Source organism: Cygnus olor, chromosome 4 (assembly GCF_009769625.2).
Source record: "Cygnus olor isolate bCygOlo1 chromosome 4, bCygOlo1.pri.v2, whole genome shotgun sequence".
Taxonomy (NCBI): Eukaryota; Metazoa; Chordata; class Aves; order Anseriformes; family Anatidae; genus Cygnus; species Cygnus olor.
Window position 1 is genome coordinate 50760100 of NC_049172.1, and position 16589 is coordinate 50776688.

At 38.9% G+C, this 16589-nt stretch overlaps 1 protein-coding gene across 1 annotated transcript in view; it reads left to right on the forward strand.

The window, feature by feature from the left end:
* Positions 1-16589, forward strand: part of CORIN (corin, serine peptidase) — a 136991-nt gene that overhangs the window by 27492 nt on the left and 92910 nt on the right. The window contains 1 exon segment of the mRNA XM_040554938.1: positions 13932-14142. Within this exon segment, the coding sequence (XP_040410872.1) occupies positions 13932-14142 (211 nt within the window).

Genomic DNA, 16589 nt, shown 5'->3' on the forward strand with positions numbered 1-16589 from the left:
TTTTCTTCTCTTTGAAACAAAAGTAGTCTGTAATTATGTAGTACATTGGGCGACTGACCAGGAGACATCTCAAGTGTATCAGCTTGAGAGGGATGTTTTCATTTCAAATGAAGCAGACTCCCTATTTTGTAATACTGCTGATTTGGGGAGACAGGAAGAAGGAGAGAGGGCATTCTTCCTAGAAAAACATCCCGTAGAACTAACGGAATATGCACTGGGACAAGAGGTATTAGTATCTACTTTTGTTTCTTCCAGTCACTGTTGCTTATGAAGATGTATATCCTTTTTTTTTTTTTTTTTTCCCCAAATCTTAGCTACACACCCACACCCCCATTTAGTGGAAAACTGTGGCAACATCCACCTCCTAAGATGCAAAGTAATATGACCAAGTGCTCCAAGCGTGATATCCTACCGCCCCTTCCTGTGCCCGGCATGGCACCCTGGCAGGCCCTGGCACTGAGGGAGTGGAGGGCGCAATGCTGCTGCCCCAAGGGGCGAAAGGCGCTGAGCAGGGCCTGGCTGCAACCTTATTTTCTGGCCGCCCCTGGCTGCCGTGAAAGGGTGCTGCCACTGGTGGGAATTGTGGCCTGCGGGCACCTTAGAGGTTGGGGAGCAGGACCTTGGGGACATACAGGATAGCCCCAGGCTTCCTCTGCTCTGAGGGGACAGGAAGGAGAGGGACGTAGCCCAGAATATGGGTGGGAGGCGGCGCTGGTGGCAGAAGATGTCGACAGAAGCATTTCACCCAAGGGGCAGACTGGCTGCACAACTCCTGGCTGCACTGGGGGGTCAAGGGCGAGCACCAGCCTTTTAGACCTTTCATTAGGGAAAGAACTGAGTAAAAGCAAGGTGGGTAGAAATAAAGGATGTGTTTTTCCAGCCCTGGCTTATTCTGAATATACTTGACAGAAAGCTAGGAAAAGGCATGTGTCCCAGATGAATGTGGATTTGGTTCCTGTTCAATTTCTCTCTGCACTTGCCCAAGTGTACAGAAGGATGATAAAAAACACAAACCCTAAATGGTTGCTTGTAGGACCAAAGTGGGAAAGTGCATTTGCAAAAGCATGGCACTGTATCAGATGTATCAGAGGACAGCATTTGAAAAAACATGTAATTCATGTTTTCTTCTTTGCATCTTCTACTCTTCTAAATAACAAATACTCTTAGTATGAAAAGACCCAAGGGTCCTCTATATATTTCATGAACATCTTTGAGCAATTTATTTGCAACCCTCTGCTCTGCCTAGAGGTCTTCCTAATCCTCTCTATTATCTTTTAACTATACCTAAATAAATATTTTTCTCTCTCCCCAGCACTCTTTTGCTGTATTTGGTGTTCTGCCACTACTAAAATCTATAGAGAACAAGGCTGGCCCAGCTTTCTGTTTGGTAGAAAAGAGCAATATGAGAACCACTTTGGGGATAACTGGAAGGGATATGTCACATATGGCACAGAAACAAGCAATTCCCTGCCTCTCCCTGCCTTGTGCTGCTCATTCCAAAGATGTTTTTTTTTCATTTTTTTTTTTTCTACTGAAGCTAAGGTATCCAGTAACTGCTTCCCAAGTCAGACCATGGGTTTGCATCTTCCCAATCCCTAGTATCTCAAACAGTGATCTGATAAATCACTATGTCTTCTATCTCAATTTATATTTAATTATTCAAGTAGGTTGGAGCAGACCAAATTATATTAAATGTAATAATAGAAATAGACCCATGGTAGATGTTCAGAGATATTTATCTTTTTCTCAACAAAAAAATTCAAAATGTTGTTAAATCATGTTCTTCTCCTGAAGCGAAAATGGGTTTGGTCTTTCAAATTGGCATAGAAGAAAAAAAACTGTGGTCTTCTAAGTCCCAGGCCAGTCAACTCATCTGTGTTTATTTTCTTTTTTCTTTTTTTTTTTTCATACAAATTCAAGCATGAGTAAACTAATATGGTAGTTATTGATTTTGTTGGTGCTTGAGTTCATGCTTCAGGATGTTTTATCTTCTGGCAGTGGCTTTTGTTTCTTTATCTCCCCTATACCTGTTTTTCTCTCAAAATTAAAGAAACAAAGTGGAAAAAAAGCTCCTTCAGAATTTTTCCATTGTGGTCCTCATTAAAAAATACATTTTTCCCCTTGTCAAAATAATCACTAGAACCATTCAGGTTTTCTTGTCTAGCAAAAATTCAAAACTAAATTTTCAGTTAACATGGAAAAATTAGTGACTTACAAGACAAACACATGGTGAATTTCCACTGAATCCAACAGCAAGAACCTGGTTTTCATCAGTTTGCCTGTTCCACCACTGTTATTTCATATGGGTGTATGGGCATAGCTTGGCAAGCAAACCATTAAGTTTCTGGTTTACAAGATATATTATCTGGCAGTGTAATCCAAAAGGTTCTTAGATGAGATTACTGTTGATGTAGAATTTCTATAGATTTTTCATTGCAACTTATGTGCATAAGGAAGAAAAAAACTAACAAGCTTTTAACACCTGGTGTATTGCCACTCGCAGGTAACTGGAAGCTTGCCAGAAACTTTAAATACATTTGTGAGAATTTTAATGAGGTTGCTAATACTTTCATACATTTACCTCCAGCTAAGCTTGTGACTTTAATTCCCCTCAATAAATTAATGGCTACTTATTGCAAGTATTTTGTTTGTAGATGATCGTCTGTCCAAATACACTCTGATGAAACAGTGCTCTGTATAAGGTGTCAAAGAGATCTCAAATATCTGTTGGAATTAACACTGTAATGAGTACTATGAATTGCTATCACATCCACCCTACAATTCCATTTTCACTTACTTATGTATCCTTACTCTTCAACCTCTCATCCACGTGCTTTACTTTAAAGTGGGAAATTCCCTTGTTGGAAATAACAACAAAGTCAGCTTTGTTCCAGTCTTTAAATGACATGCATGTGTTTTTAGAGTTGATGTGTGTACCTTTAAAACATTTACATGTAAAGAACAGAAGTAGTTTCAGCTTTATACCTTTCACTTTTATGCATCCATTGCAGTTTTTTATACTTTATCATTGCTTGTAGTTTAAGCAGTTTGTTGTCCAGCTGAGCAAGAGGCTAAACAAGGAGTCTCATGCCAGCCTGGCATGAAAGTTCCAAGGATGGGAACAATGAACGCAAGGTGTATCTTAAGATAATTGTCTGAGAATTACAGCCACTGACTTCCTTTATAGGCCTATAACCTTCTCTAAGACCTTTCCAAAAGTCAATTATGTGGTTACTTTGGCAAAAAAGATGTTGTTGATGCATGGTTGGTTCTATATTGTGATTGTTGATCACGTAGTTTCAGAAGATACACCTTAACAGCTGGTAGCCATGTGTGCTTTTCTTTTTGATTAAAGTTGATCTCCTTTACGTTTCTGCATGGTCCATTATGGATTGCATTATGGTGCAGCCAGATGTGGAGATAGAGCAATCATTAATATAAAATGGTAAGATCCAAGCTACTGTCCAAAAGGAAGGTCAAAGCACTGATACAACAGAGAGATTTACAGTCACTGTCATGCTTCACAATCATGTGAAATCCAAGAATAACATAATGAATAACATGATTTGAAAAGGTAATGAGGATGGGAATTTGAAAAAGTGATAAATTGCCCAATAAATAATTTGGCTACTAATATGTACACAAAATATGTTTGCCTCCCCTTTATTGCAACTGACAATTTAAAAATCCTAATACTCTCCAATGAAATAAAATAGTAGAAGTTCAGACTAGAAACTGGGAAAAACTTTTTCACCATATGGGTATTGGATGGGTTCCAGTGGAACCCATTTACCCACAGAAGCTGTGGGATCTCCGTCCTTGGGTGTTTCCAAGACATAGCCAGGCAAAGCCATGGCTGCCAGTGTGCTGATGACAATCTCACTTAGAGAAGCAGGTTGGCTAGAGACCTCCAGAGAGTTCTTCCAGCTGGTATTTCTATGATTATGAGGTTTAAAAAATGTATTTGCACATAGGAAGTGGAACACATTTTGCATGGCTGAAAGAAGTTTAACATAGCATCCTGTCTGACTACATTTGAGATAATTTGCCCTAATTTTTATAGGGAAGCTTGTCATTGCTCTCTATGTAACTAACATAGAGAAGTAAACAAAGAGCTATAAGACACAGCATTGAGGGAAACTATCCGTATTTATTAGTGGAATTATATAAAAGAAAGAGTCTTTTCATCCTAGGAAGAGCAGCTGAAACACAAGTATGTTAAAATCTCAGTTTGCACAAGCAACTTGGAAGCATGATGTTCATAAGGTTTAAATGCAACTGAACCTGTATGCAGTTATGGGAAACTTCATGATAGTTATGTTAAGCTCTTAGATACCTGTGTATTAATGTACTTCTTTTACACACAAAAAAACAAACCAAAAAACAGGGTGTTTTTGATCACTAATTCTTCAGGCTGTGAAGGTTTGTCAGCCTCCTTCTGTTTTCATATAAATAGAACTGGAACCCTTAAGGAAAGCTCCATTGATGTAGACAGCTAAACTAACCTGTTAACAGAAGCATTTGAACTCTAATAGTAGAAACAGAACTGGGCCGTCCCTAAATATTTTTAAAATGTGATGCTCAAAAGAAAGTTCCATCAATACAGACAAGAGAGTGAGTAGCAGCCCCTCAGAATAAAGAAAGGGCCCAGGAAGTCATATATCATTTTCTGCAACACTCACTTTGCCAAATGTGCAATCAAATTCAAAAGATCTAGGCTGCAGTATTTCTGTCTAAAGCAAATTGTCTTTTACAGACAACGGCTACCTATGCTGTAACGAAACAATCGCAGACGTACTTTTACAAAGCATAGCTGTGGGAATTTTCCATACAACTTTTGTATAGAAATTTGTTTTCCAGCTGTGGGAAAACCAACAGTAATCTGTTAGACTGATCAGTCCTTTGTTAGCCTGTTAAGTTTAGTCTTTCCTAAGCCAGATCCTTAGTACACCAGGATCTTAAGTTCCACCTGCAAACTGCCAAGCAGGAAATTGCAGTTTGCAAAGCATAGGTTTCACATACTTGCAGTGTTTTGCTTAGCAAGTGAGGTGCTGTGTTCTGTCCTAGTTTCTAGACAGATTTCACAGGGAGGAGGCTTACATAGGGTATGCTGCATTAGTTTTGTCTGAAAGTGAGATGAACATCAGTTACCACTGTGGGATATAGTTGGAAAAAAGGATCCTAATCTCCTACCAAAGAGATCAGAAAAGCAATCTGTCTGTTCTTGAAAGGTAATTAACCAGAGACAACTGGGACAGCTCAAGTACACCTTATTACTATGCTGTCCTATTCAGAGCCTGTTGAATATCTCAACCACTGTACGTCTTTTACAAAGCACTGATTTTTTTTGAACAGCATTGGCACATAATTACATGTTGTCATTCAAGCTAGCATTTGTTTTCATTTATTGAAAATGCTTTTGTTAAAAAAGAATCATCTAGATAACTTGGTCCTGTGGAAGCTACCATTTTTTTGCCCCCCTTCCCCTTATTCCTTTTAATAAAGCCTGTTAATAATAGCAAAGTAATGCATATCTCCAAACAACAGCAAAATGCAATCCAACCTAATGTGCCATGGAAAATAGTCTGTAATGATTGATCTAATCCTAAAATTAATTTAATTTTGTACCTTTTGCTTATTTAATGGTAGGTTATTTGAAATAAGTCTCCAATTTCACTAAGGAATCCTGTAATTAGGAAGTGTTCATTAGGAAACAGCTAATCAAAATACCAGATCAAGAATATAGGCCAGCTCAGACCTCATGGGGATAGGTATTCAGCATCACTTTTGGCTGATGAACTTGCCTGCTCTCAGCTGTTCCTGCCTAAAGGATTAAAGAAGCAAGTATGTGCCTCAGCACAAGAAAGGCAGTGTCTGAAAGCATCCAGGTGAAAAAAGTGGTGCTCCAAAAATGAGGTGGCTTGCTGAAGAGTCCAGTCACTCGTTCCTCTCAAATTGTATAAGTCATTAGCTGAGCTAAGTTATATGCAGAGTGATTGTTTTCAGCTAGCCTTGGAGTTTGACTTCCATTTCGGATCTGCTGTTCAAAAGCCTGTTTCCCTCTTCCCAACACGTTTCTTCCTAGGCTCAACTTTACTCCCTCTCATGCGACCCCTCTTTGTCCTCACAGAGGGGTGGTGAACGGACGCTGCTGTCAGTCCTGAGCAGCTCCTTCCTCCTCACACCTCTACCCAGCCCCAGCATGGGATCCCTCCTATGGGGGTCTGGCCATCCAGAACAGCTCTTGTGTGGGTTCTCTCTGGGCTGCAGTCCCTTAGGGGAAGCCTGCTCCAGTGCAGCTCCTCCGTGGGCTGCAATTCCTTCAGGGCTCATCTGTCTGCTTTGGCATGGAGTCACCCATGGGCTGCAGTGTGGGCATCTGCTCCACTGTGCACTGCAGGGAAATTCCAGCTCCACAGTTGTCTCTGCCATGGGCTGCAGGGGAATCTCTGCTCCACTGTCTGGAGCACCTCCTCTCATTCATTCTTCTCTGACCTTGGTGTTTGCAGAATTATTTCTCACTTTTTTTTTTTTTTTAATTGCTCTCATGCGCAGCTTTTTGCCCTCTCTTAAACACATTTACCCAGAAGTGCCACAACCTTGGCTGCTGGGCCCAGCCATGCCCTGTGGTGGGGCTGTTGGAGATGGCTGGATCTGACTGTGTCTGGTGTGGGGAGCTCTGGCAACTCCTCACAGAAGCCCCTGGCAGCCCCCCATCGCCAACACCTTGCCACCTATGCCTAATGTTGAGAAAGCTGGGGAAAACAGGCATATTCATCCTTGCCAACAGTGCTGTTTCTAGTAGTAAAAATGTTGGTGTTATTCCCTCCAGAACACGTGTGTATCCTTTTTGTTTTCTTCAATAGTGTTATATATGGAAATGTGCTGTTCTGTTAGGATCAGTTGGCGTCTTCCATTATGTACAACATGTGCTGGAGGAGAACAAATATGCAACTTTTCTATGAGTGTGGAAAAAATGCGAGGAAGGGTCTGAGAATGTGTTCAGACTGCAACAGAAACCTGATGTACACCCTCAGCAGCCAAGCTCTACCTCCTGTCAGGAAATGGAGACTGCTGTGAGTTGTGGAAATCATGTTTTCAAACCAATGTTAATGTGAAAAAAATGGGAAAAAAATGCAGTGACTATGCTTCTGTTGTGAAATTGTTGATTTAAACTGTTGATATTTGTACTAAGGAGAAAACAATGTGTAGATTTCCCTGCTGGGCTGATTCCAAAGGACAGATTATAGTTCCTGGCATCTGCTGAAATGGGCCAGAAGAAAGTCACTTGTTGGGGCACTTTTCCTGAGTTATGGGAAAAACATCTGAAATACAATATCAGATGTTCAGTCCCAAGTGGAGTGTACAAGAGAAATTCATAACTGGAAGGAGGCTAAGAAAATCTGTCTTCTGTTTTAATTGAAATGAAAAATGTACCAAGATGTCATAGTGAATTAAAAGAGGTATTAACATTTTTGCAGACAGTAATGAATTTTGGAAAGAAGTTCTGCTGAAAAGACCAGATTCTAGGTGGGATGCTGCGCTCCTTTCACCTGCAGCAAAAGTCCATGACAGTCTGCATATGCAATAGCAACAGGACAGAGGAGGGAAAAAAAGCATTATGTAGCTTCATATATCGAATTTGAGATTGTGAAATCAAGCAGAATCACAAGACCCTTTTAATGTCGGAAGAACATGGCAGTCTGGGACAGAAAAAAAAAAAAGATTTGATGAGGGTCATTCCAATATCAAGAAGTCTACAAATTGCTGTTATAGGCAAGTTAGGTTTCTAAGTCAGAATGTATGAGGTTGGTTTGGTTTTGCTCTTTTTAATGGGATTCTTAGAGATTTTCAGGACACTTAAAGATGAGATTTCATTCTATGTTAGTAGAGCTTTTGGTATGAAAGAGCTAGGTGAGTGTTGCCATTTTTTCCTGGTTTCAGCAGAGGTGAATTCACTCCCTGAGGCAATGAATTTGTGGACTGCAACTGTGGAACTTGGTACTTAAGTATACTAAACTAAGTTCTTTAGCAAAGCAGCTGATGATTTCTGCTGCATTGAACACTGTCGCATTTTCCATAAGCTTCTTAAAGATGTTCTGTGAAAGTTGCTCTGATTAAAAAGATTATTTTCTAAGGGAAGTATCAGCAAGCTTGACCTGGGACACAAGAATCAGGCTGCTTACTTTCATCTTCAAGCACTCTCATGTACCTTGTTATGGTTCGCGTACCTGAGACAGGTTTGTTTTGCAGATCTGCTATGGCAATCCTAGTTAAAGAAACGCCATAGCCAAGATCTGGGCCAGTTCGAAGTAGCTTTAACTGAAGGCATTATTTGTAATTGTGCTGCATTTATAATTGCTGATGCCAGGAGGAGAGATTCCAGTTTTCCTTTGTACTGCAAGTTAGAAAATAGATGCATGCAGAATGCTGAGTTGCACAAAATTTATACATCCATTTTTAAAGTTAAAATGTTCTTTCATTCTTATTAGTCAGGAATTGACTCTTATGGTGCAATTCAAATTTTCCTAGCCCTTGCAAGCTGCTTTGTGGTGCTGGGCAATGATGGCACATTCTGCAAATGCACTGCTTCAGAGGCTGTGAGCAGGCTCTGTTAACCACTGGTAACTAACCCCTTCTCTGGTCCTAGACAAAATGTTTTTGTTGCCAAAAAGCTATTCAACTCAATGGTCTAATCTGAATAAGCTAGTTATTTTTCTCCGTTGCATGTCAGAAAAAAAAAAAAGAAAAAAAGTGGAGGAAGTCTAGGGAGAGGAACAATTTTGTATTCCAGTTTTGCTAAAACCCAGAGCTGGTTCACTGCATGGTCTCAAAAAAATGAGTGAGGAACTACAACCTGACTGCTACAGGGAAGGCTGAGTGCTCTAAAAGGAAAACAATCAATCAGGCATAAGCTGCAGTTCCAGTGGCATTTCTTTGAGGCTGCCATAAACATTGCTTTTTGGGAAAGAATGCAGGTGGTTATTTTCAGGCAGCTCAGTTCTCCTGTCCAGTTCTCGAACAATCCAAAGAGGGGAGAGGGAAAGAGAAAATACATTGTTTAAATTAGTTTAAGCAGTCCTGAATGTGAAACCATGGACTTGTATTGCAGTTGTTGTAGAAGGAAGCCCTTTTGTTACCAGTTCAGTCCATTTGGCAATAGCCGGTGATAAGCAGAAAGCTCTTAATTTAGATGAATGTCAGAAATGACCCATATAATTAGGAACCACGCTGCTCTGATCAACAGCTTGTTCACATGTTGTTATTTCCATTCACTGCTCTTTTTTTTTTCCTGCCTAGGTAATGCCAAAAGTGGTTCATGTACCTTGTATTCCCCGTAATTAACAAATCTTTACTGGAGAAAGTAAGCAAATAGGTGGAGGCTTTCAGACACCTCTTTGGCATTTCTCTTATTTTCTGGTCTATTACCTGCTTGGTTGGGAACATGTTTCATGTTAGTATGTTTTACCACCAGTCAGATCCAGTCATGTATGTGATTAGTATTCTGGCACTGAAGAGAAGTGTTGTTTATAGAATGCACTTAGCCTGTACATATGGAGCAGAATTTAGCAATTTGGCAGGATAGTTAATGCATTTTGAGGTTTACTACATTCTTTTCTTATTTCTGTGGCTGTTTGTCAGTGCAAGATTTTTTTAATTATTCAAATTTTCAAGTTTATTTAGAAAAGGAATACTGCTATTCATACTAAAATATGTATTTTTTTCATTATCTGTTTAACCTTTTTATTTAAGTACCTACTCCTCATTAAATAAGCTGTTCCTTTTGTTTGTATTTTAAATGGCTTTTCATCTACTTTTAATGACCTTTAACATAAAATATTCCTTGCTCTGTAGAGTGTTGTGTCTACACCAGTGTTTGCCAACATACTGAGCAATTCTGGAACTCAGCAGGCTTGCCTGTCTGAAAGATGTCTTCTACCTATCATAAGCTATCAGGCTTGATGCAAGAATTAATGGAGGGACTTGTTTGATGCAAATGATCAGAATAGAGAATCACTGAGTTCTCTTTTGGTCTCTGTTTAGGGGAAATAACCTTGCTGTAAAATAGTGAGTTACTCAAAGTGTGACCAACTTAGGCAGCTGTGCAGTACTTGAGGGAAAACTAGCAAATTTCGCAAGGTCCCCTATAAAGCTGTAAGGCAACGGCTGCTGGCTGTTGGATTAGAGGTCTGTGGCTGCCTTGGCAAGGGCTGAGGCATCTGTTCTCTGCAGCTCTGTGCAGTGTAAGTGAGCCAGTGGGGTGCTGCTCCTGAGCTAATTAGTCGTGCACAGAACTAAATGTCTGAGAAGGCTTCCCTGAATTTGCCAGAGAAGGTTCTTGAGAGTGTAGCACATTGTTCCTACTGCAGTGAGAATCTGGGATGCATATGGTGACACTGTGATAAAACAATTGCTGTTGCCCTGAAATTACACTTTTTGACTCAGAGTTGTGGAGGGTATGGACTTTATGTAGTTACAGTTGCACTACAATTTATACACTGGGTGAAAGATGTAAGAAGTAGAAGAGGTAGACTGAGCACCAGTGTTTAAAAGACCAGGTTTTAAGCCAGGCACCTCCTTTCCAGGAGAGCATTCTAGGACACAGGCATGCCTGGGCGAATACTGAAGTGATGTTTGGCAGGAATGATAGATTCATGGAACTGAAGATGGAACACGAATGATTCTGTTACAAGGGCAGGTCCTGGGTTTAGTCCCTTCTTCCATCTCTCTTATTTTTAAAAGGTCTTCTATAATTACTATAAAGTTTCATTTTCTTGGCCAAGAATGTTGAATTCAGTACTGTGTTATCCAGCCACAGAGCACTCGTAAAAGGTCAGACAGCTCAAAGGAACTTTAGCTTTTCTGTGTCAGGTTTGTGTGAATTTTAAAAGATCCACAGTAGCCCATGTACATGATCTCAGCCAAAGTGTCAGCTTCATGAAAAACACCATGGCAGGGACTATTTTGCCATTGTACCTCAGGAGATAGGTGGTGATTTTGTGAATAATTCTGCTGAAATTCCACTTGTGTAAGCACTATGTGCTCCCCTTACCCCTAGTTTAGGATAATTTAATTTATTTAAATAACGTTAGTGTGAATTTTTTGTGGGTGAAGGAGACTCAGAATTTTGCATCAGTATGTTTTCGTATTGCCACAGCAGTTACTGAAAATGTAGTCCCAGCCTCAACAAAAGAATGTAGGCAAGAGATGACTGAGGATGTTAGCGGTTTAGAGAATGTTTGCTGTAAGTGCTTCAATATTTTTAATCTTTAAATCAGAACATTTTTGTTTTCATGTTAAGTTTTTCCAGGCAATAAAAATGTTATCAGAAAAATAATCTTTACAATACTAGTAAATGGCAATGAGTTTGTTAAAGTTCTAAATAGAATGCAAAAAAATGGAGAGAGGTTTTTAAGTTTTTATAGCAGATCAAGATACGTTGCAAAAGTCACAAAGTGAGTTGTCCTTGAAGCAATGATGGATCTCTAGTGTCTTTTTAAAAGAAGCTGTTTGTGATTCTGAAGTGAATTCCCTTCCCTTCCCTCCACTTTTTTTTTTTTTTTCCGTATTTTTTACTCTAGATCTGTGAAAGCTATTTCTGTATCTCCAGGTTTTGATCTGACAGCCTAACATGCAGCTTTGATGATTATCCTGGTGGTATTTTTGCAAAATACCTGTACAACTTCAGAGCTGGAGTAGCACTGAAAATCATTGTCATGTGGTACCAACTCATACAGTCACATTTGAAAACTGCACTCTGCAGTTTTGAAAGTTCTCTTAATTTGGAAACTCATCACTTTTTTGTTGATCTTCCAGCTTTTACTGTTAATTGTCAATGGAGAATCTGGCTCTAAGTTTAAAAGAGGTACTTTAAAGGAGGCTATAGTGAGGTGAGGGTTGGTCTCTTCTCCCAAGCACCAAATGATAAGATGAGGGGAAATGGCCTTAAGTTGCATCAGGGGAGGTTTAGGTTGAATATTAGGAAAAAAGTCTTCACTGAAAGGGTTGTGAAGTATTGGAACAGGCTGCCCAGAGAAATAGTTGAGTCACCATTACTGGAGGTTTTCAAAAAACATCTAGATATAGAGCTTAGTGACATGGTTTAATGGTGGGCTTGGCAGTGATAGGTTAAAAGTTGGACTGGATGATCTTAGAGGTCTTTTCCAACATGAACGGTTCTGTGATTCTATGAGTTATATAGAAAAAATGTGATTCCTGGATGAACAGATCAACTACTCGCTGGACTGTGGGAGTGAGAAGAGACTGTGGTAGAAAATGGGTGTACACTGGTGCTAAGGGATGATGTTGGCAGTATTGAGGGTGGGAAAATCTTAAAATGGGAATTTGTGGACATAATTTTAGTTAGATAAGAATAAGGGGAGAGACTTGCTGTTATTGCAGTGGAGCAAAATTCAATTCCTCAGTTTTTGTTGAGACTTCCGGAGTGGGAGAATACATAGGAAGAAACTTCATGAGTATATTCATCAGAAAAATAGCAATTGTTTTTTACGAAGTCTTGATAAAATTTGAAACCTAACTTTTTTGTTCATCAAAAACATTGCAATTTGAAGAAGCTCGAAATATTTTTTTCTTCACTGTGCTTTGCTTCCCCTACTGTTGTGTGAGGATGTACTAGAGATTAGTCTGTAGATAGCAGAATTTGCCACAAATTCATTTGGACAGTGAAGACTTTGTCTAGACTGTAAGATGAGGAAGAGGCAGACTTGCTGAGCTGTTAGAGCTTCATCCTGTGTGCTTTACATCCCCAAGTTTTATCAACACTGGAAGTGAGGTGCAGATGTCCCAGACAATGCTTAGAAGAAGCCAGTCCCAATTTGTCTGATGATGGAAAGATTCTACCCTGGTTGGTGCCTATGCCCAGTTTGCTCAAATAAAGAGAACAGTAGTACTAAAGCTTGATGCTCTCAAGAGTTTTCCTCCTTCAGAAAACTAGAGTTGGGATGGTCATTTAGCATGAACACGATGTTTTTCAATGGGATTAGTGGCAGAGTCTGGTCTTGAGAATGGGTTGAGGTGCCTGCTTATTGTACAGGGTGAATACTCTCAGAGTTTGAAAAAAATTATGCCAGAGTCTGACCAGACGGCCTAGAAAGGCCTTCATCAAATCAGGGAGCTGTCATAAATATTAGGTCTATTAGTTTGTTTTTGATGAAAATTCTGAAACTGATGTAGGTTTGTGAAACTCACTCAAAAGAACTTCATGTAGTAAGTTAGCCTGGTGATCATGCATAGCTGAGGTGGCCTGCTGCATATGACAGGGCACAAGCAGAGAAAGGTTGCTATGGTAGATCGAGAATGGGACAATGACAGTTTAGGACAGCGGAGGTGTTCAACCAGTAAAACAAGATAATTCTACACTAGTAGGGTAAAGAAGAAAGACTGAGAAGGGAAAAGCATCACGGTGGGAAAATAGGTAAGCAAGTTGATGATTTTGGCAGGAAAGCTGCAAAGTAATGTGGTACCAGAAGAGCAAAAAGAGAAACTTTGTGGAAACATCAAAAATAGCAGCTTTAAAGCCCAACTGGACTTAATTTTTTGTAAAACTTCCATAATTAGTTTCATCCAAATTTGGCCGTGTTCAGGCTATTCTTATGGTGTGTTTATCCAACCAATATCAGAAAGAAATGATTTTGTGTTATTTCTGGTACAGTTTTGTAAAGGGTTAGAGAATTACAAAAATATCTGAGATTAGTTGCTTTTCCAAGCTAACCTACCAAGCTTCTTCAGATTCCTTTTGTTCTTAGATAATTATTTTTGGACAGTGTTATGATAGCATTATGGAATGCCATCTTATCCATGAGGTACGGGCATTGCTTATATATGTATTGACTACTCAATTCAATATATACTTTGAAGTAACTGTTAAATGGTGATACTTCTGTTCTAAATATATTGTTTTGATTTCACAGGTGCCTGCATAAATATCACCAACATCCAGTGCCAAATGCTGCCATATAACTACACCACTCTAACTTCAGTTCTTTCCATTGTCAAAAGTATTGAAATGGAAAAGTTCCTGAAGTTCTTCAGTTATCTCAGTCGTCTCAGCTGCTATCAACACATCATGCTGTTTGGCTGTAGTCTTGCTCTTCCTGAATGCATCAGTGACGGTGATGACAGGTATTTGGAAACAAAAATCAGTCAGTGACTAGAGCCAATTGTGGTAAAATACTCTCTGTCTAATCAGACAAGGGCAGATCCCAACTAAGCCTATGTCCATCTAATTACAAAACTGCTGTCTGTCAAAGCTATTCACAACATTTCTGCCAGGATAAGCCAACGGCAGTAAAGTTCTTTTAGAAAAAGTATTGCCAGTGTACAGAATGAAATTGTGATACTGGGATAGTCAGGTTTGTTTTCTCAGCAAGGGGTCCAGAATTCTTGTACCTTATCTCTGCAATCTGAATGGTCCAAAATGGAATGCTTTATAACAATTTAAATGCATTGGATATTTAAAACATTGACATAAAGTGTGGTGGATCTCAGTTAAATTAAAATTCAACAACTGGGTAAAGCAGATTTTTAAGGCAACAGTCAGTCATTTCAATTCGTTTTGATCTTTTCCCTAAGAAAAGTTTGTTTTAAATCCATGTTATGAATGGATTAGCAGGATGTATTCAGAGACATGTTTTTTAAACTTTCCAGTTTGATTTCTGCATTTACATAATTACACAGCATTACTATCATGTGCATGCACTTTTTTCATTGAGTTTGATTTGAAATAACATCAATGAGTTTAACACTGCTAAAATCAACATATAGTGCAAACAGATTATTATTATTAATTATTATTATTATTATTATTATTATTATTATTTAAACAATCTTTCTGTTGTTTCTGAAGGGGGTAAGAGTGAGGGGAAAGTTCTTTCTCCTCATTTTATTACCTGTAAAATTCAGTGGAAGAGAATATGGCACTTGAGCAAGTGATTCAGTTAGCATAACAAGAACCAAGAAGCGGAACGCTGTGCAGTTTAGAAGGGATAGGATATTTATGAAAAAGCAGTTTTATGTGAAGAGGTAAGGTGATTTGTAATGTAGTTGCTACTGATAGGTACAGTCCCAGTCCAGGCAACATATGCCTGCCATTTCCATCACAATGGAATGATTCCTGGATCAGTCGGTTAAGCTCCCTAAACTGAAGAAGATTAACCCAGGAAAAAAAAAAAGGTGAATAGGTGATTATATGGATAGGATTGGGTGAAGGTAAGGCAGCATGGGAAAGAGTGCAATCAGAATGACCAGTAGACTGGCTGAGCTGTTTAATCCAAATACACCTGTGTGCCCATGTATATCAGACTACTGACAAATATTTTCTATTAACCCTCTGTAACTCATTGCATGATTAATTATAGTTCCCACCCCCAGTAATCCAATAATACAATTGTTTCAGTTAACATACAGCCTAAGCTAACTGCTATTGCAGGAAATCATAAAGCCAAATCAGAAAAATGGCTTCAGGTACTAAATTGATACACGTACAGGTTAAAAAACAGAAATAGCCGTTTCTCTGTCACTTATTCAGTCCTGTTTGGAATTTGACTTTCGCAAGCCTTTTGAAAGTGAAGGGTGTGTGTCAAGGGTACAAAGCTTATAACTCAATCAAATAAATGGAGTAGGGAAAGGCTAAAAGTTTTAGCTTTCCTTTTCCATTTCTTTGCTGAAGATACCTTTATTGTAGGGCTTACATTATGACAACTGCTTTGCTAATTTAAAAAGAAAAAAAAATTTAACAGTGAAGTTTGGAACATTCTGAGTTTTGCTCTGGTTTTGGGTAGCAACCAAAATATTTTGAAATTCAAGAGTCAGGGTTTTTATTTTTGTGTGTGTTTGTGTATGTGTTTTCTACAATAGCAACTTTCTCCCATTTGTTTTTAATGTCAAAGCTGGGACTGGATTTCCACCCCCCATGTTCTGGAGGTCACAATGTCTCCTTTGATTCTTATTTTAAAACCTTTTTGTCTGGAAACTGTTCTGGATGCTTCAGGCTGATAGGGAAGAAAATCCAATGTGAGAGTGAAAATGATGCAGGATTACATTAAAATCTGACTTCACTTTAAGTAATCATAACTGTCTGGAGTGTGTCATAAGTGACACTGAAAATGTAGGCTGAGTGGCAATCACAGGAATATCTTTAAGGGTGGATTGACAGAGTGCTGGTTTGTAAAATCTAGTTTACTAAACCTGAGCTGCTGTAGTTTACCTTCTGCATTTTTTTTTCCTTTAGACATTGACTGGCTGGTTTTAGTGATTACTGTTTTTCTTGTAGAACCTAAATATTCCAGGCAAATAAGTGTCTTTCAAAGCCAAGAATAATGATTTAAAGAAGTGTCATATCTTTATTTGGGGTGTGACTTCCTATATTTCTGCCCACTGATCTTAGTTTTTAAAACACGACTGAATTTAAGTACAATTGTTTTTTATTCAGTTTTGAATTATCTGTTTATACAGAAACCTGAAGGCTGTAGTTCCTGTCTCGTGATTTGTTTCTGTGTTCACTTTTTACAAATATTTAAATGTTTTGTGGAGCCATCCTAGAGTCAATACTCAGTGAACAATGAACCTGT